This window comes from Lithobates pipiens, unplaced genomic scaffold (assembly GCF_037356315.1).
Source record: "Lithobates pipiens isolate NorthernLeopardFrog02 unplaced genomic scaffold, aLitPip1_a1.2 Scaffold_22, whole genome shotgun sequence".
Lineage (NCBI taxonomy): Eukaryota > Metazoa > Chordata > Amphibia > Anura > Ranidae > Lithobates > Lithobates pipiens.
The window spans coordinates 268,949,950-268,972,029 of NW_027507784.1; the positions used below are offsets into that span (position 1 = coordinate 268,949,950).

The 22,080-nt window shown below is 41.5% G+C and overlaps 1 protein-coding gene across 3 annotated transcripts in view; it reads left to right on the forward strand.

Moving 5' to 3' along the window:
- The window catches only part of TRRAP (transformation/transcription domain associated protein), a 252,953-nt gene extending 244,963 nt beyond the window's left edge, over positions 1 to 7,990 (forward strand). For all 3 annotated transcript variants that reach the window (XM_077449049.1, XM_077449048.1, XM_077449050.1), the window contains 2 exons: positions 2,084 to 2,278; positions 6,508 to 7,990. In XM_077449049.1, coding sequence (XP_077305175.1) covers positions 2,084 to 2,278; positions 6,508 to 6,792 — 480 coding nt within the window. In that variant the 3' untranslated portion in view covers positions 6,793 to 7,990. The remainder of the gene's footprint in view (positions 1 to 2,083; positions 2,279 to 6,507) is intronic.
- The last annotated feature ends 14,090 nt before the right edge of the window (positions 7,991 to 22,080 follow it).

Genomic DNA, 22,080 nt, shown 5'->3' on the forward strand with positions numbered 1-22,080 from the left:
CAATGTAGACTACGCAGCCCTATATAGAAAAGGGGATCTTATATTTCAGTTTTATTTTCTAATCTTTGAAAGAAAAAGACAGCTAAAAATGATTGTCCTATTGCCATCAAAGGTGTTCCGTATAATGAAATCCATGCTCCACTACACACACATGTTCTTTACACATTAGCCTGTCACCAAGGAATTCAAAGCCTTATGTAGGAAAATAGCCATTCTTAAGCTCCCCATTTAAATAAGGAGTGGACTATACTATATGCTGTACACTGCAAAGTTATTCAAGCAAATAAAACTCATAAATGGCAGGGCAGTGCGCTTCTTTTTTTTTTTGTTTTTTTTTGTTTTTTTAGTAGTTTTAACTGTGTTCTGCTTGTTCTAGAGTTTTAAAGCAAGCATAACACAAGTAGCAGATTAAAAACGTATCTGATTAATTAACTTTGTGTAAATTTCTCCTTGAGCTATTGAGATCTGTAAACAGGAGGGAAGGATAAACTGGAAAACATGTGAAGAGGAGCATTAAGCTCCTCCTGCTGTCTGGATGTTTTAATATTAACAGAAAATGTTTCATTTTTTCTTGACTAAACACAATAATTTGGTAATGTATCATTATTTGGAGCAGTTGGGTGCATTACAATTAATATCAGCTTCTTAAGCTTTGGTTGCTGTGTATAGCTGCTCCAGTTTTAATAGCTTGTGTTTAGTCCTGAAATTAATAAATAGAGAGAGATATGAACAAAGCTTTAATGCATTCTCTATATCCATACATACAAACCTGGTATAAGGAATGCTTACGGATAAGATAAAAAAAAAAAAATATGGAACTTAGTGGGTAGCCAACATCTGTGTATGATTGTTGCTTTGATTATTCTCCGACATCGCATGATTTTTCAACCATTTTATTGCCAATTTTTAGCAAACCTGCTAAGTTATGCATTAAAGTGCATTATATTACCAAAAGTATTGGGGCTCCTGCTTTTACATGCACATGAACTTTAATGGCATCCCAGTCTTAGTCTGTGTGGTTCAATATTGAGTTGGCCCACCCTTTTCAGTTATAACAGCTTCAACTCTGGGAAGGCTGTCCACAAGATTTAGGAGTTTGTCTATGGGAATGTGTGACCATTCTTCCAGACGCGCAGGTTGTTTTTCAGGGGTTGGGCTTGGTCCCTTAAGGGAACTCTTAAGGCGCCTGAGCATAACAAGACATTTTGGACAATTTCATGCTCCCGACTTTGCGGGAACAGTTTGGGGATGGCCCCTTCCTGGTCCAACATGACTGCACAAAACAAAGTCCATAAAGACATGGATGAGGGTGTTTGGGGTGGAGGAACTTGACTGGCCTGCCTAAACTTGACCCCAACCAGATAGTACACTTTTGGGTTGAATTAGAGCACAAACTGCAACATCAGTGCCTGACCCCACAAATGCGCTTCTGGAAAAATGGTCAAACATTCCCATAGACACACTCCTAAACCTTGTGGACAGCCTTCCCAGAAGAGTTACAGCTGCAAAGGGTGGGCCAACTCAATATTGAACCCTAAGAACTAAGACAGGAATGCCATTTAAAATTTGTGTGCATGTAAAGGCAGGCATACTAATACTTTTTGAGTAATATAGTGTATAGCTAAACCTATAAACAAAAATATTATGCAGCGAGGCAGCCATTGGATATGGTGTCTGCATTAATTTCCTTTTTTGTTTTTTCTCCATAACATAAGGGGGTAGATGTTCTGTAGCTGTAACACTTTCTGATAACATGGTTTGAAATATTACTCCATAATCAGTATAATATTTCTGGCTGGATAAAAAGATTATATATATATATATATATATAATAAAAAATTTTTTTTTTAACTTCTTGAATAGATCTATCAAAAGCTTTTAGTGGTATAGTTAGAGACCAAAAGGAAAGCAAATACAAGAGGTTTACTGTTGGCATTTATATACCGTACGCTTTTTTATATATATATATATATTTGTAAAATTGTGTTGTATATTTTTATTTTCAGCTACCTCTCTTCACTGTAAGTATTGCAGCATTTAATCCAGATGTTTAATTTTCTTTTAAATATTTTCCTTTCAATAGGATACCGGCAAGCTAAACGTGGCCTACTTTCGGTTTGATATCAATGATGCTACAGGAGATCTGGACGCCAACCGTCCTGTCCCATTTCGACTAACCCCAAACATTTCTGAGTTTCTCACTACAATTGGCGTGTCGGGACCACTGACTGCTTCCATGATTGCTGTGGCTCGGTGCTTTGCACAGCCCAATTTTAAGGTATGTTTATGAGGCCACAATTGCAACCGTAAATACGAATAGTAATATAAAATTTTGGGCTGGAGATTTTTTTTTTTTTACTTTTATCATTCTGGTGGTGGGTGCATTGGTGTGAAAATCATGTCGCATGACAGCAGCACAATAGCACAGTACATGCACACCAGCTCTATCCAGTCAAAACAATGTCCTTTTAGTGAATGCATCAGTTTTTTTCTACTATTTTTTTTTTTTAGTTCAGAGCGTGCGTGTATGTGTCTGTTCGTATTCAGACTTTGAACAAAGACATGCTGAAGATTCTGAACACACATTGACCTCTCTTCTCCCCGTCTTCGAATGCAAAATTATCTTTAAGATATAGTCTGTGAATCTTAGAAATGCCTGCTAGTTCTTGAATCAAAAAACTAGTGTTGTGTGCCATAGTGTGAGCTTAACCTTGTCAAGACCTGGGCATTTCAGAATCCAAAGTACATTTTCTGATGTAGGTTGCTGTTCCTGTTTAGACAATTGAAACGCTTCCAAATGTACTTTGCCTACCTATTTTGTTTCATATTTGTAGGACTTGAAGTACTACAAAATATTCACTATACTTTGACCCATTAAAATGCACTAACTCTAGAAGAGAGACAGTGCTTTCTGCCTCTGGATCAGTGTTATTGCATATGTGTTTGTACATGTATGGCAGCTTGCCTACACGTGTTGCATTCTTTATGCACGTTACACTTTGTCTGCCAAAGCTGTTGCAGCAATAGTTAGAATGATAGGCGTTCAGTATTAAACATGTAAACTCCCAGTGGTCCTTTTAGTTTGACAGTGATTATTTGACAAAGCAGCATTGCCTTTTTTTTTTATCCCAAAATGAGCACAAAGAGAACAAAATGCAGCTCCAGTTTGGTCCACCTCCACTGACACACTGTTATAATGTTTTAGATGTGTGGCCAACCAAATGCACTTAAAAAAAATTCTTACTTCTTTACTGCAAATGGACGCAGAACCCCCTTCTACAAAATACTCAAGAACTTTGTAGGCAAGAATGAAAAAAAAATGGAATCATGCTGGTTACAAAAGCGTTTCCCTCGGCAGTGAAAGAGTTAAGCATGCGCAAAGCCTTTTTTTCATTTTTTGGGAATGGTTAGAACCTCTGTCATGTTTTTGAGATATCTCTGTGCCCTCATCCTGCCTGGGCACAGACACAGCTTAGTTCCCAATAACACCCAATGACTCAAAGTGATCTTAAACCAGAAAAAGCCAAGACAAACCTTCTGCTTGTCTATTTTAGATTCGTTCAATTTCATGCCTTGCTTCCAAAGGTGGTGACAGTCATCCAATACAAATCTGATGTTAAAAGCTATACCAGAGTTATCCTTTAATAATCCTAATTCCACAGTATCCCAGAGCTCCTCTAAATAACAGAAACAATATTCTGCTATATCAGCACAGTCCATTTTTTCAATTAAAGCAGACTGCCACAGACAACATCATCTGTCAGCATTATACAGTGGTTTCTTGTTGAATTTGTTTTTATTAAAGGGAAGAATGCTAAATGTAGCTATTGAATATGATCTCATTTCAGCCAGCTAAAGACTCCCATCTGCTGGAATGAGGCATGCTGAAGGATTCGGCTTGTATACAATTTGGTTTCATCCAATTCACAGAACCACCCAGTCCAACCAACTGCTTATATTTCCTGCCAAAATCATGGTTGCTGCTTTCCAAAAGCACTATGTAATTTTGAATTTCTTGATAGCGAATTACTTGAGCAGGTTACACAGTTATTGTGCATAACAGACCAGAGCCCATTTCATCTACAGGCAACTGCTGTTGCATGATAAAGCTGGCACCCCTCAGTGCGCTTGTGCACAATTCTAGCGCCCTAGGAGCCTGAGAACTGATCACTTCTACTATGGAAATATTGACTACATGTAGGAAGTCTGTACTTGACCCTTCAACACCTGCAGACCCTTTTTGCTCAGTGAGGCCCTCATCACATTGCCAGAGCAGCAGAGTGATGTGGAAGGAAGTAGAGCCAGGCTCCACCTTCCTTTAAGTTGTCATAGAACAATTGGAAATACAACTGAGGGGTTAGTGTATTCACAACAGAGCACCCACATTTTAATACTGTGATGCCAGTTTATATAGGTCAACCTGAGTATAGGCAGTTGCATTGTTCATGCAGTAAAAGAAAAAGTAAATGCTCTTCAATGCACTGCAACACATGAGAAAAAATAAGCATCACACTGTATGCAGAATGTCACCACAATGCATATCAGCCGCATGTCTGCGCACATATGCAGTGATAGGTGTGCTCTAGTATGAACCTAACCCTTAAACGCAAAATATGGGTTTTCTTTTTCTAATTTTTAAATTTTTTTAGAATCATACTTGCCTAGGTAGGTGCCGATCCAATGCAGCATATGTCCCCTGGTGGATCGAAAGACTGAGAACTGAGCAATCAAACACCGCTGATTGCTTGGTTCTCAGAGCTCCCTGAACAGAGAAGTGGTGACGGTCAGTCACTGATCTCTGCTCTGCGAATGATGGGCTGTGAAGTGGCGGGAGCTGCGGGCTCAGGCTCTCAACGGCTCGGTGAGAGGCTGAGCCAGGTGCTGGTCCAGGTCCAGGCTGGTATATGGTCACAATCTTTCCCCAGCCTGGACCGGGTCTGTGACGTCAGCCAACAGTGGGCTTCAGCCTACTATCAGCTGAAAACGGGTCACAGGAATGCACTCCTGTGATCCACAGAAGTATAGCCAAACAAGCTTTGACTGTACTTCTCCTTTAGAGCATATCTAACCCCAAAAAGTTAATATTTGCTCTGTTAAAAAAATTAGGTTGAAAACATTTGATATTTTTAGGAAAATATCTGCTGATCCGGCTAGAAATTTCTGGCTCTGCAGCACCCCAATCACTCTTGCATGAAAGCTGGAATTGCCAGCACTAAATAACAGTACCATGATGTAGTCATGTGTTTGTTATACAGGAGATATACAGTATATACAAATGCTTGACAGTAAGTTGGTGAAGTGGTTGTAAACCTGAAATCTGCACAAAGCACATATTTCTATACATGTTTACCTCTATCCAAAAGCAGTGTGATTTTCTCTCTGCTGCCTGTCTCCTCTGCTATAAGCATCGGTCACTTCTGACCGATTTTCCCGATACCAAGCGATAAAAAGGTGATGGGGGGAAGAACTTCCACACACGGCCCGTGATTCATATCCTCAGCTGTACATTGTTCTTGTGCTGTTGTACAGTGTGTAACTTCAGCTCCCAACCCCTGCTTTGTGAGTCTGTGCAAATTCTTTTTTATTCGCATTATACAAGGCTGTACAGGGAAAATGGCCATAGATAAACCGGTTCCATTTCTCTTTATCATCTGAGGCCAGTCACGTCCGTGGGTATATACAAGGGTTTACAACATCAAATGATAGCTACAGCGGAGCTCTCTTGTTCTGGGAGGGTGTCTATGGACATCCACCCAGAACACACCTCTGGCTGTGTTCAATCACAGCTGATCACATGTAAACAAACTTGCTGGTTATCGGCATTCCTTTCCTCGCACACTGTCGGTGTGTGAGGAAAGGAGAGCCCATAAAGGGCAAGGCTGACAGAGCACATTTACACTGTTAATCAGAGCACTGATCTTCAGTTTCTTGATAATCAGTGCAGCCTCACCAGTGCCGCCACATGAGCGCACATCAGTGAAGATTAAATACCACCAAAAGAAAGCTTCATATGTCTCCAAAAGAATAATATAATATGGGTTCAGAGTTGCATGACCACGCAATTGTCATTCAAATACGACAGATCTGAAAGGTGAAAATTAGCCTGGGCAGGAAGGGGGTGAAGTGCCCAGTATTGAAGTTCTTAAAGTTAACCAATGCTGAGAAAAATATGGATCCTTTGGTGGTTAATTTGGAAGATACTAGTTGCCTGGCAGTCTGCTTTTTCCCCGGAGTCAGACATGAAGCATGCATACAAAAACTCAACGCCTGATCTGTACATTTGTACTGGATTGGTGACGCATAGGGGTTTAAAGCTATTTAAGTCCAGGTTTCCTTGAAGTATTAGTGGCCTGGTTAGCATAGACTGTTTTGGTTAACAAAGGATACGCTTCCAGTGAAGCTTTTCTTACGGCTAATCGACTGTTCTCCGCCCTCAACTGCTTTTTTTTCTTTAAATACTATAATGTAGTATAATACATTCATTTTTTTATTTTATTTTTTCAACAGGTTGACGGCATCCTAAAAACTGTACTGCGAGATGAAATAATCGCATGGCACAAGAAAACACAAGAAGACACTTCCTCTCCGCTATCGCCAGCTGGGCAGCCTGAGAACATGGACAGCCAGCAGCTTGTGTCTCTGGTCCAGAAAGCTGTCACGGCCATTATGTCGCGACTGCACAACCTGGCCCAGTTTGATGGTGGAGAGAGCAAAGTCAACACACTAGTGGCTGCTGCCAACAGCCTGGACAATTTGTGTCGTATGGACCCTGCATGGCACCCATGGTTATAAGGGAGCTTAGATTTATTTAAATTAAACTGTCTGTTTCTAAGCTAAAACAACGGTACTTGATCATGCTGTGCTATGAAGGTTCTTTTAAGCTGTGAAGGATGATTTTTGTTTAACTATGGTAGATGTGCCATATACCAGAGATCTCCATAGCCTTTATAGACATAGACTTGCAATACTACCTTCGCCACTGCTGACCGTTCCTAAACAACTGAAAGAACTGGGTAGATTATACGCAATTACAAGACGTGATGGGCTTTTGAAGGGGTAAGCTGTTGGCCTCTATGGAAGCTAATCATGTTTACAGAACATTTCTGCCTGTTGTCATTAAGTGGTATGCTTTTTACAAAGAGAATATTGATTTTCCTCAAGTTCAAACACATTTCAAAGCATTTAAAATAGCAGCTCTAGTGGATGAAAAACACAAAGGGACCCTGTACAGACATATAATGATTTTCTTCCTTTATTGTGTTGTAGCTTTATATGAACTAGGAAAAAAAAAAGAACGGAGATGTAATATTTTATACTTTTTAAAACTGGCACAACTTCAATGCTGTATCGGTTCTAGGCCAACATGGCTTTCATATGTTCTTTTTACAAAGACTGTTAAATACAGGCGGGTGTTCATTTTATTTTTATTTTTCCCAAATGTTAAGTTGGAGTGGGCTGTACAAAATAATATATCATGTATAGTTCTTTCTTTGTTACATAAAGTTCTCGAACAAAGCTGTATACTTCGAGCAGTAGAGATGATCCATGGAAACTGGGGCAAAGGAAATAAACAGAAGGGGAACTCTTGGGCATAGCAGCCAGCCAGGCTGAAATAGCAATGGCTGGTTGGTGTGTTCAACAGCTTCACTGTAGCTCCAGTTTTCCCAGATCGGCTCTACCAAGCCTCCCATTGAAGGAGCAAAGCCATCTGTTGTGAATGTACATTTTATATCTAAGGAGCCACTGCTGGACCACATGCAGAAGCAATGCAGGACTGTGGTGGACATATGTGAAAACAGGTTATTTTTTTGTGTTGCTTTATTTGAGAAGTTTCTTTGTCAGATGATTGTATAACTTTGTAATTTTTAAGGAATGGCCGTGCTTCTGTCATTCTTCGCTACAAGCTGTTTTATAAATGCTCAGTATTAGGAGGACTGGTTCTTAAAAGTATTTGTACATCCATTTTCAAAATAAATATTTTGGAAAAGGCTTTTTGTCACCCTTATTCAGTTATTTCTGATTGTGTGGAATATTTTTTGCACCTGTTTTGGGGGTGAAATGGTATGACCTTTTAGAACTTGTTTAACCACTTAAGCCCCGGACCATTTTTTAGCTAAAGGACCAAGCCCCTTTTTGCGATTCGGCACTGCGTCACTTTAACTGACAATTGCACGGTCATGCAACGTGGCTCCGAAACAAAATTGACGCCCTTTTTTCCCACAAATAGAGCTTTCTTTTGGTGGTATTTGATCACCCCTGCGGTTTTTATTTTTTGCGCTATAAACAAAAAAAGAGCGAAAATTTTGAAAAAAAACTATTATTTTTTTTCCATTTTGCTATAATAAATATCCCCCAAAAATATATAAAAAAACATTTTTTTCCTCAGTTTAGGCCGATGCGTATTCTTCTACATATTTTTGGTAAAAAAAATCGCAATAAGCATTTATTGATTGGTTTGCGCAAAAGTTATAGCGTCTACAAAATAGGGGATAGTTTTATGGCATTTTTATTAATAATTTTTTTTTTACTAGTAATGGTGGCGATCAGCGATTTTTATTGTGACTGCGACATTATGGCAGACACATCGGACAATTTCGACACATTTTTGGGACCATTGGTATTAATACAGCAATCAGTGCAATTAAAAATGAATTACTGTAAAAATGTCACTGGCAGTGAAGGGGTTAGCCACTAGGGGACAGTGTAGGGTGTGTGTGTGTGTGTGTGTGTGTGTGTGTGTGTGTGTGTGTGTGTGTGTGTGTGTGTTTTTTAACTGTAGGGGGCATGGCTTGGCGTCTGACGTTACTGATCGTCTTTCCCTATAACAGGGAACAGACGATCAGTGACAGCCACAGTAGGAAGCACGAGGAGAAGTTTGTTTACACTTACCTCTCGTCGTCCTTCAGCTCTGTGGCCCAATCACGGGACACCGGCGGCGATCGGGTCCACGGGTCTCGCGGTCACGGAGCTCAGGACCGGGTCGCGAGTGCGGCGTGAGGCGGTCCTTAAGCAGTTAAAAGCTAGAGCAATAGCAAATGCCTCAAATTTCTGATCTAGTACATACTTTACGAGCACAACAATTGCTTTTTCTTGCCTACACCAGTTCCGGCCTGGACAGTTTCACCCCCTTACGGTCCAGGCCATTTTTCTGTTTTCAGCGCAGTCAAACTTTGAATGACAGTAACACTGTACTCAAAATATTTATTTATTTTTTGGGACAGAGCTTTCTTTTGGTGGTATTTAATCACCACTGTTTTTTTTTTTTTTTTTATATATATAAATATAACAAAAACAAAGAAAGCCCTGTTTAACTTTTTTTATTTTAACATTTTTCACATAAGCTTTCTTCATAAGTTTAGGCCAAAATGTATTCTGCTACATTGTGTTTGGTAAAAACAACCCAACTCAGTGTACTTTTTTTTTTTAGTCTGTGTGAAAGCTATAGAGTCTACTAACTATGGTATATATATTTAAAAATTGATCAGTCCTTATGTTCTGACTGTCTATCTCATTCCTAGAGGCCTTAAAATGTAAGGTCAGTACAAATACCCCAAAATTACCCCTTTTTGGAAAGTTGACAGTCTGAGGATATTTAGTAAGAGGTACAGTGAGTTCTTTAAAGTTGTAATTTTTTTGCCAAAATTATTTGAAAAATTATAAAAAAAATGTATTCACAAAATTGTAACGAACAAGTTAAATCCTCACACACAGCATAGGTATACTTAAATTGCACCCAAATACACATTCTGCTACTTGGGAATATGCTGATACCACAAGTGAAACTTTTTCACAGCCTAGCCACATAAAGGGGCCCAAAATCCAGAGGACAAACTAGGTTCTAGGTGCATAAATGATGCATCTAATTTTCTGACTACCTGTCACGTTTTTGGAACCCATAGAGTACCAGGACAATGGAAACTCCCAAAAAAATTACCACATTTAGGAAAGCAATTACGGTACATCAATGTATTTTTTAAAAGGCATAGTGAGTCCTTTGGAAATGTGTGGTCCCCCCCCCCCCCCCCACACGCTTTAGGGTCAATGGTATTGGGTGTCACATTTGATTCTGTTACTAGTGTACTTCATGCAGCCTGCTCTCTGCGTCAGAACCAAGGTTTTTAGGTGCAGGGCCTTCTTGAGATAGGTATCTCTATCTCTTTATTATAAGGGCTGTTACAGTCTCCTATTGATAGTGTAGTTGGGTGACTGGTCATTCTGTGGACTTCTAATGCATGATATAGGAGCTTTACATGGTTAATTAGAAAAGGTATACAGACACTTTTTTATATAGCAATAGATTGATTAATCTTCTGGTAGCTAAGTAGGACTGTAACATTTGGTCATTACAATCCACACCTCCCATAAACCGATTGTAGCCATGTATACAATCAGGTTTTTGAACCGGACCGTGCATTCCTTGGATTTCCACTGGGGTGTCTTCGTGGATGGAGGAATGGATATGCACATCCCGTTTATCCCTCCATTTAGGGGACACAATTTACTCATTCTGTAAACTGGGAGTCCCCCCCCTTTTCAGCCGTGCAGCAACCAATCTTTGTGGGAAGCCCTTGTGGTTTGGCCACACTGTACCATAGGCTAAAGTTTTCTGTATGTAAAGGTGGCAGAAAAGGAGCAGGCTGTAAAAGTTGTCCACAAGGTGATACTCCAGTGGTAATGCAAGGTCCCACACAATTTTCCCCTGCTTCCAATATAGGTTGGGCATCCAGGGCGCTACAGCGGACTGTCTTTTCCTTCATGAACCCAGAAGTCATTATACATGTACCCTGTGGCACACTCACAAAGTTTGTATTACTTCACCCTGCATCTGGCCTGTCTATTTGGGATACAATGTTTGAAGCCCAGCCTGCTGGTGAAATGGATGAATGGATGAGGTCCTCATCCACACAGATGTTTGTCATGAATGTACATTGCGGGAAAATGTGGAGGTAAAATAATTGATTAGTGGCCTCATTTTTATAAAGCTTGTCGTATTCGGGGGGGGGGGGGGATTTCAGGGACAGCACAGAGAGTTGTCATTGAAGTGTAGAAATTTCATAATTTATAGTGGGTCCTGGACAGTGGTGGCCCGTCCATAGGGGCCAGGCAGCCACAAAAAAAAAAAAAAAAAAGTGTACTGTGTTCGGATACCGGACACAGTCTGACACCGAACAGAGTGCCCTTATGGGAAGCGCCACGTCTATGCAATCACGAGATTGCAGACGTGGCGCTGCATTTGCAGGCATTTAGCGGTTAGGATGTGGAATTCTCTTCCACAGGTGGTTTCAGCAGGGAGCATCAATAGTTTTTTTGAAATTATTAGATAAGCACCTGAACGACCACAACATACAGGGATTTAGAATGTAATACTGACATGAAATCACACACATACTGTAGGTTGGACTTGTCTTTTTTCGACCGTGCCTACTATGTAACTACTGTGTAAGTATGTAACGCAAAGCAGCGCTGTCCAAAATATCTTCCATGCAAACGAACAAAGGTAGAACAGTTTATAACTCCACAGACATAGCTAACTGTTTCAAAGATTTTTATTCTGATCTCTATAACCTAAAGCCCTACCACCCCCGCCCCCCCCCAAGTATCTCACCCAGCTCCCTCCCAATTTACCCAATTTCTAGAATCGATCAGGCTTCCCTCTCTTACCGAAGAACAACTCGATCACCTCAATTCGCCTTTTTCTGAGACTGAAATAATGAAAGCAATACACTCCCTTTCCCTTCACAAAGCACCCGGTCTGGATGGTTACTGTAATGAAAGAAATGTATGCGGACGTCCTCACTCCCCACCTCTATAAGGCTTTCAATGTTGTTATAAACACTGGCGATATCCCTAAGGAGTCATTGGAAGCCCACATAATCACCATACCAAAGCCAGGCAAGCCTCATGATAACCCTGCTAACGACAAACCTATCTCACTCCTCAACACTGACCTTAAACTCTACTCCAAAATAATAGCTTCACGAATATTACTGCATATTTCCAAACTGATTCACTCGGACCAAGTGGAATTAATTCCAAAACGTCAAGCCTCTGATGGCACCAAGAGGTTCCTAAACCTCATTCAATGGACTGAGCACCACAGGACGCCTTCTCTGCTTCTTTCTTTAGATGCAGAGAAGGAGTTTGATGTAGGGGATTGGTCCTATTTAGCAGAAGTATTGCCAAATTTGGCTTTATTGGGCCAATTAACAAAGATCTCCTTGCGTTATAATTTTGCCCATCAGCTAGCGTTTTAACCTCAGGGATTTAATCAGACCCTTTCCCTATAAGCAACAGCATGAGGCAGGGCTGCACCTTCTCGACTTTTAATTTTCGCAATGGTGATAGAACTGCTTTGGGATTTGCTACAGGTGTTTGGTCAAGTCTCCCTATACAAGATTAACTCTTCCAAGTCCTCCATGTTGGACATTTGCATAGACCATACCACAAACCAAGATCTATCATGCATTTCCCTTTTTCCTTGGGCCCCAGCTTCCTCTCTCACTTATTTGGGTTTTCGGCTCACAACTCCCTCCGCCAATACTCTCCTTATTAATTTGGAGAACCTCCTCAGGAAACTCAAAGATATCTGCTCCACCTTGGAGGTAATCAAAGCATCCTGGGGGCGGGGAAGATGGCCATCTCCAAAATGTATCTCATACCACATATTACCTACCTCCTTTGCACCCTACCAGCTGCGTTTTTGGTCGTCCACCTAAATACAATCCAACAAACTCTTAATGACTTCATCTGGAATAACCAGCATCCCAGAGTGAAACACTCGATTATGTGCACACCAAAAAAAATATACAGGAATGGGAGTACCAGACATTAAAACCTACTATGAGGCCAGGATGAATTTGATTTAACTCAAGTCAATTTAAATAATATTTTTTAAAGAGCAACTGTCATCTCTGTCCCACAGCAGATCTTTCACTGAGCCGCTGTTGACTCCCCATTCACATTAATTGGACGGCTGGTGATGCAGCAGCGACACAACAAGGTGAGGGACATGCCATCAGCAGATGAGTGGATGCCCACTAACAGACGCTGCCACAATGGATCTGAAATGACTGGTGCTCTTTAAATGTAAGGATTTATTCTTGCTGGTAGTTAGAATCCTTAATATTTGCAAACAAAATGAAGGTTTCCCATTTAGAATAATAAGCTGTCAGGTTAGTAAAACAGCGATAATCGGAACCGATTCAATCATACAGTTTGTAGAGTGCATAGATTTGTAAAACAATTGGATAAAGGAATATTCCTGAACTTTGGTTTATCTCATGGTTACTGTGAAATTGTGTGAATGCATCAACACAGTGCATGTTATCACAGCTTTCAGAGCTTGGATTCATTGAATGAGTTTACCAACAATTTAAATATCGCACAATATACAGCCTCATGCTACATAACTCCATTTCATGCTGAATAAACAAAATTATTAACGTCACTTAAACAGAAAACTATCTTTAGATTTTTACACCAAAAGCATTTTATTAAAATAAATTTGATACAAATCAAAAAAATCTGATTTTCTTTTTTGATTTTTAAAAAGAAAAATCATTGATTTATATCCACCCTGTACAAGGCCATATTACTGACACATACTGCCCATTGGTAGTCATCTGACTCCCAACCAGCATGGGCAAAAATTGAGGAAACGGCCATCAAACTCCAAACAAAGTCTGTGCTAACTTCCATATCTCTTCAAAGCAATACTCCTATCTCCTTTCAGTGAATGTGACTATTAAAACCTGGAGATCCATCTTTCAACAAGCAAATGGCATTTCTAGGCACATCCTATCCTCCCTATCTCGGCTCTAGGTCTCTTAAGTGAAGGTTTATCCTTTGATTCGTGAGAGGCTCCAGTAATCGCCTCCATAGGGGATCTTTTCAACAACCAATGCATATACTCCTTCCAAGCCCTACATGCAAAATATGCTGTCCCCAATCAGGAATTCTACAAATACCTCCTGAATCAGACACATTCTAAATAAATTACTGTGGTCATCCAATACTCTCTCATCGGACATTCTCTGCTTCTATGAACATCTACCACCCTCAAAGGAACGTCACACTTTTAAAACTTGCTGAATGAAACAGAGCCTCAACAAAAGCTTTCGTAGATGGTGAAATGGGAACAAATCCTCCACTACTCTACGGACTTGAACCAAAGGTACTCTGCATCTCACGTCATACTGAAATACTCCAAATGTCTTTCCCACTGGGAATCAGCGCAGAAACTCCACTATCAGTGGTATCATACCCCACAGAAGCTTGCAAGGTTTTTCCAGCAAGTTCTCTTTGCTGGCAGAACTGTGGGGGACAAGGGACAACTACTCGCATATGGTGGACCTGCCCAGGTCTCACACAATTCTGGACAGATATTTAGTCTTTGATGAATAATATTGCTAGTACATGAGGAAAGTTGCTGCCACAGTTGGCCTTGCTAGGCTTGGGTCCTTAGCCCATAAATGGAAACGCAATACCCTTCCAACCCTCCAACAAGCTATAGCCCTTGTCAACCAACACATGAGCCTGGAACATATGTTTGCCAAAGCCAATCTAACCATGTCAAAATTCCTCCTGTACTGGTCCCCCTGGCTTGCTGATGCTGGGGCAGAGAACATTGCCCCCTAACAGAACTTTGTCTCTCCTTTATACTAGGCTCCCCTGGCATAATAAAAGAAGTGATACCAAGCCCAGCAGGGTCAACTTGAATTAATTGAGTCTCCTATATTGCAGCCACAAACTTATTATTAGGCCTCTTCCCCTCCACTAGACCCTGCCTTTCTTCTCTCTCTATTTTTTTTTTCCTTTTCCTTCTCATCTTTTACCCAATACCCAGATAAATAAAGCATGCTGCGTATTCATTACTTATTTTTGCAAACAATTCTGTATTGTATGTCATCTATACCAATTTTCTTGGTTCGTACACTTTGGTTGTTATCGCACTCATATTTGTACGTACTCTTTGTTTAAAAAACCTATAAAATTTTAAGGAAAAAAGATTGTGAAAAATATAACAAAAAATATCAAAAAGGAATAAACCAGTTAGTGAAAATAAACATCCCAATATAGAATATCAATCCTTGTTGAGTAATCAGAATTAGATGTTAGTCACAGTGCAAATCATGATGATATATAGGGCTTGAAAGAATTATAGCTTTCTTTTAAAAGGTAGATGTGGACAATATAAAATGAGAAAATGCCTATCAACAATAAAAGAGTTAATGATGTCAGTAAAGAAAAAAAAAAAAAAACATGGTTGCAGAACCAACACATTTAAATGGAGCGTGTGAAATGGAATTGAACATGTTAGAAATTAGATCATTTCTGTAATTTACTCAATCATCTCGCCAAGGTTCATCTTTGTCATATAACATCCCCACTACACCCCCTGCACACACACGCTCATAAATTGACTCTCTGCCAGCCAGATGTGATCATCAATATTTTATAACACGGCTCATGAAAGGGCAGCACTCTTGACCATTTCACAATGCCTGCAAGGAGTCAGGTCCTCATTGCAGGCAGGCATGGTATTAATCTACGGCCTGTCACTGGGAATGCTTAGAAGCATGTTTATTGATATATGATATGTCATCCTGTTATCCTGTAGATCAGCAAGGATGGAAGGACGGCCTGGTCCTTCCATCCTCACTGATCTACAGGCTTGGAGAAAGCCGTCCTCCAGACTTGTGTATGTTGGGAAAAAAAAAATGACCTGTTCACTATTTTGAGCTGTACCCTTTCTGGAGAAAAAAATACTGCCTTATTTTTTGTCCTATTGAAAACATTAAAGTGGTTCTAAAGGCTCAAGGTTTTTTTTTTACCTTAATGCATAAAAAACCTTATGGGTGCAGCCCCCCCCCCCCCCGCCCCAGCTTATAATTACATAAGCCCCATCCATCTCGATCCAGTGATGTGCAGCGGCTCTCCTGGGTCTCTCTCTCATTGGCTCACACAGTAGTGGGAATCATTAGCGCCTGCTGCTGTCAATCACAGAGAGCAAGCCATTCAGGAGAGACCGGGGGCAGGGCTGAGCTGTGCTCTGTGTGTGAATGGACACACAGAGTGCTACTTGGGTGCCCCTGCTTGATTGCTCCTATAGCAAGAAGCTTGCTATTGGGGCACTCAGGAGGGGGAAGGAGCCAGGACCACCAGCGGGGGACCCAAAAAGATAAGAATTGGGGCTGCTTTGTACAAAATAATCACATAGAGAAGGTAAGTATGACATGTTTGTTATATTTTTTCTGCTTCTACAGGCTAAACGCAAAACCCCTGTAGAAGCAGCGTTTTTTAAGCCCAGTGTGCATGGACCCTTAATATCCAGGTCACTACCTCTGTAAAAATCCCCTGGTGTTAGTAAGTGCAAAATTGCAAGTAAATAAAAAGATGGATTTATACTTACCTTATTCTGGTGTCATTTCCACATTCCTGGGCATGATGTCTCCATTCTTCTGGGTAGATTTCTCAGGAATATAGAGCAAGCAAAATGTAACGAGAAGACTCTTCATTCTTTTGCAAGGGTGTTTTCTCACAAGATTTGGGCTGCTCGGTATTCACCACAGTCTAGCCAAAAATATTACCTTCCCCTGGGCCTTTCAAGTCATTTTTATAGGGGGTAAGGGGACTGGACATTATAGGCGTTTGTTGTGTTTTAACACAATGTCTGCTCAATGACTTATTTTCTTTCAATAGGTTACTACACTTTGCACATTCATCTTTGCCATGTTTAAGGCTGGTTTCATACTGTCTTTGGATGTGGCTCACAGTAGGGGTCTGGTGCATGCCTAAAATGGAGCCAAAGATGCACAGGACCTCTGTGCAATCCGCTCCGTGGCCACCATGGAGCTGTGTAATCCGGCTCCATTGAGATGTGGGGAATGCCGCATCCAATCCGCATGACAGGAGACAATCCTGTATCCCTCATTGATACCATTCCTTCAGGGAAATGGCAGTTTCCTAACCCAGGCCTCATAGTGTAGGTAATAATCAGCAAAAAATGTATTTACTTTCTCTGCAGAGGTAAACTCGTGAGGTTGTGAAAAAACCCACAGGTCAGAAAACCTTACATCATCACTATGTCTCTGCTGACTATGTAAGTGGAATATCATTTGGAACTGTACCATTTTCTCCCATAGAGGTTTTCAAAAGGCTAGCCAACTAAGGGAAATTGAAATTCAAGATTAATTCAGTATACAGCCTTGAAGACACCTTGTCATTCACAACAGGAAGTGTCTCTTGGGTACAGCTGGCCTCCACTGAAGCTGTTTCAAAGTAGCTTTGCTGTTAACTAATTCCTGAGGTTCTGTCTGACACTTTGTAACTACTTTATTGCATGTGCTATCAATTTTTAATCTGCCCAAAAGAGGTCACGTCCATGCAGTCAATGGAAAATGGTGCAACAAGAGGAGAATTTTAGGAAAAGTGTCAATGGCTCAATTCACTAAGATGCATCAGTTGTTTTAACAATTTATTTTATAAAAAAATGTTCAATTTACAACCATGACTATCACATAGTTGTGGAACCACTGAAAGCCTTTGTTATCTGTTTTTATCTGATGAATGTGTATTTTACCTGCACTCATTCTTTTTCCTGATCTCCTCAACAGACACTTGAAAATTGCAATACCCTTCTCTTTTACTTAGCTGTTCGCTTACAGTACATAGATACATCTCTTCCACCCTGTACATTTTTGCCGATGGTATCACAGATTACTGAAGCCCTCTATTGGACAGTCCCTATGGTCCCCTTCTTAGGTTCTCCATGACTATTTCAGAGCATCATAACTTCTGGATTCATCATAGCGGTTTGGATTCTATGTGATTTCATTTATTTCTGTATTTGATGATCCAGTCAGTGGCCATTTTCATTAGAGCCCTATCAGAAGTCCTTTGAAGACCGTAGGCTAGTTAAGTACTATGATGCCCTGCGTTCCTTCTAAGTGAACTGCTTTTTTTTCAGATGTACTGTCTTCCATGGATGCTTTACAGGAGACAGATTTTAATCTGACTGCCTTGTTATGGACTTTTAAATGTTGGTGAAAATGAGGGTGGTATGGTGTTCAGCCCCAGTTTCTATTACATTCACACAGTTTGGAGTTCATCAGACCTCACTGTTGTCACGGTGGAGTTTATGAACATGTGTTTTATGAGTACTACTAGAGATGGACCAACTTCCGACGGGACGTTTCGCGAACGCGGCCGAAAGTTCGCAAACCGCAAAGTTTGCGGCGGGCCCCATTGACTTCAATGGCAGGCGAATATTAAAAACCTACAAGTCATATTTCCAGCCACAAAATAATTACTAACTGTGCACACATAGTCCCACCACATGGCCACTGACATAACACATGTATGAAGTGAATCTGGGATCGACAACTACAAGCATTCTTTTTTTCTATGTGAAATTTTGACAATTCAGGACTCAGGAGCGCATGAAGGCAATGGAGGAGAGGAAAGGTCAGGGTAGGCTATGACGAGGGTGCAGGAGATGATCACCAGCACCGTGATATAGAACACTGACACCAGCACCGTAATAGAGTGCACTGACACCAGCACCGTGATATAGAGCACTGAAACCAGCACCATGATGGAGTGCACTGACACCACACCAGCACCGTGTAGCTAGTGATTTGCAGACTGTACCTCAGTCCCTACACTGATATACTTGACTGCTGCCCTATTCTGCAGCAGTCCTTTAATATTCTTTCTGTATTTGGGAAAAAGTATATTATACGTGTACAACCCTATATACTGTACACCTATACCAGTCCTTAGAAGGACCTTTGTGGACCTAATAGTAATAGCTAGCTAGTGATTAAACTGACTGTCTCTGCTGCACACAGTGTCCTGTCCCTCCCTGCACTGATAAAAGACAGGCTGCTGCAATCACCAACACAGCAGTGCACTGAACCCTATATACTGTACACCTATACCAGTCCTTAAAAGGACCTTTGTGGACCTAATAGTAATAGCTAGTGATTAAACTGACTATCCCTGCTGCACACAGCGTCCTGTCCCTCCCTGCACTGACAAAAGACAGGCTGCTGCAATCACCAGTACAGCAGTGCACTCAACCCTATATACTGTACTACACCTATACCATACCAGTCCTTAAAAGGACTTTTGTGGATCTAATAGCTAGCGATTTGTGTCACTACAGTCTCTCCTTGCTCCACACAGCATCCTGTCTCTACACTGAAATAAGACAGAATGTAAAATGGCCGCCAGATCAGGTCTATTTATAAGGTAGGGGGAATGTCCAATTGTCCATGTGCTGAAATGTCTCAATTGGCTGTCCTGTACCCCATGATGGATGTGCCATCATGGGTCAAAGTTCTTTCACACTGTAAACACATATGTCCGCCGGGCAAACAGCAGCAATAGTCCGCTGATTGGGCGAATCGCGAACGCGCAAAATTCGCCGCGAAACGACCGTCGGGCTAACAGTTCGGCCATCCCTAAGTACTACTACTACTATGACTTGCAATTCTCCACCAGGCCTGATATTTGGTATATATTTGCACTCCTCTCCCATTGTGTTCAGGATTGGATGTTGTACTATATTTTTCAAGGTGATCGATCATTTACTAATTGTTGTAACTATTTAAAACTGTTTGAGACTGATGAAGTTTATACTCCATGCTTGCCAAGAGCCTGTTTGTTGGCCAGCAGAAAACAATATTCTCAGAGCTACCCTTCTCTGTCTAAATATAATTAAAAAAGCTAAAAATGGCTGAAAATAAATGTTCACATAAGGGTATAGTGCATAGACCACATAAAGATCAGGGACATAGACCTTAAAATGATTGTAAAGACTATTTATTTTTATTTTTTTTAAATAAAGACCATGTTATACTTACCTCCTCTGTGCAGTTGGTTTTGCACAGAGCAGCCCACATCCTCCTCGCCTCGTGCCCCTCTTAGTTGCTCCTAGCCCCTCCCTCCTTTGCATGGCTCCTATCCAGCAGCTTTTTTTGGGGGCACCCAAGCTGAGTCAGAGCTCCGTGTTTCCATTCAGACTGACTTTGATTGACAGCCGTGGGAGCCAATGGCGTTGCTGCTCTGTCTCAGCCAATCAGGAAGAGTGTGCTGGATGGCTAAGGGGGATCGTGGACATCGCTGAAGAGAGAAGGGTCTCAGGTAGATAATTAGGGGGTCCTGGGGGGGGGGGGGTTGCTACACACAAAAGGTTTTTTATCTTAATGCATAGAATGCATGAAAGTGATTGTAAACCTTAGTTTTTTTTAAATAACAAACATATCATATTTACCTCCAGTGTGTAGTTCGTTTTGCGCAGTGTGGCCCCGATCATCATCTTCTGGGGTCCCTTGGCAGCGCTCGCGGCTCCTCCTTGCATCTGTAAACCCCCTGGGAAAAGCGCTCTCCCTGGGGGTTACCTTGCGGGCACACTCCTAAATCCAGCATTTGCATGCATAGACACAGAATGCCGGACTCTGCCCCATCCCCCGGCACCCACGTCACTGGATTTTATTGACAGCAGTGGGAGCCAGTGGCTGGGCTGCTATTAATCTATCCAATCAAGAGTTAAGAACCCTGGGCAGAGATCTAGAGCTCATCTCCACCAAGGGAACGAATGGGCTCAGGTCAGTAAAACGGGGGGGGGGGGGGGGCTGGTCAGTGTCAAAAGTTTTTTTCATCTTAGGTGAAAAAACATGAGGATTTACAACTCCTTTAAGATAAAAAAAAAACCTGCCTTTTCAACTCCTTTAGCCACTTCACACCTGGCCTATAGCAAAATGACGGCGGGTGGTGGTTCAGTTCTCCTGACTGGGCGTCATATGACGCCCATTGGTGGTGGTGCGTGTCAGTCTGACACACCACTACACTGATCTTGGTAAAGAGCCTCTGACGGAGGCTCTTTACCACGTGATCAGCCGTGTCCAATCACGGCTGATCACAGTGTAACAGGAAGAGCCGTTTATCGGCTTTTCCTCACTCGCGTCTGACAGACGTGAGTAGAGGAGAGGCGATCGGCGGCTCTCCTGACGGGGGGGGGGGGTTCTATGCTAACCACCAGGGAAAACAGCCACACATGGATGAGCAGGTATGCGCCCATGGCCACAGCGCTGAAAGCTGAAAATTGGTCTGGGCAGGAAGGGGGTGTAAGTGCCCGGTATTGAAGTGGTTAATATAAGTCCAGAAATTGCCTATAACAGGTAATAAATTACTGACTGTGATCCAAGGTGGACTGCCTAATCCAGAAGAGCTGGGGACCCACAAAATAAGGCTGCGTTCACATTTCAGCGTTTTGAATCGTGGGCAGATTTGCCACGATTTTAGGTATCATTCAAATAAATTAATCTCCAATGCTAGTCCCGCAATTTGTCATTCACACATCGGCACTTTGAAATCGGGGGCAGAATCGTGAACAGTGTGAATGCAGCCTAAGAGAAGGGGGAGAAAGGCACCAAAAAAAATAAAAATACATAAAAGGTTCCACTCACAAAGGTGAAAGGTTCAAAGTGGTGTGTAACCGGGGAGAGCTTATCCCACCAGTAGCCTAGCTATCAATCTGTGCCGTTGTGGCAGCTCCAATGGTGGAGGGTGTCAGAGGACACTGAGGAGTGAGCTTGCAGGGGCCAGGAAACCACCTGTCAAATCTCGGGGAGGAACAACAAATAGGAACGCGTTTCGGAGGCTAACAAAGGAGGTGGGGCTAGCCTCCGAAATGCATCCTCTGACCCTCCACCATTGGAGCTGCCACAGCAGCGCAGATTGATATCCCGGCTACGGGCAGGATACACTCTGAACTCTCCCAGGTTACATACCACTTTGAAACTGTCATCTTTGTGAGTGGAACCTTTTATGTATTTTTTTAAACTTGTTTGAGTAAAACTGTGCTACACCAAGTGGTCGCTCGGCGCCTTTCTTCTCCTTTCCTCTTCTGTTTGTTGCCTAGAAACTTTGCATTTTTATATGGAGAATTTTATGTTTTTATTTGTCACTGCTTTCTAAAGAGCTTTTTGGATTGAACATTTGACATAGAAATCCTTGGTGCAGATGACTTTAGACATATTAGAGATTGAACTTGCCTAATTTATGCCATTAGGC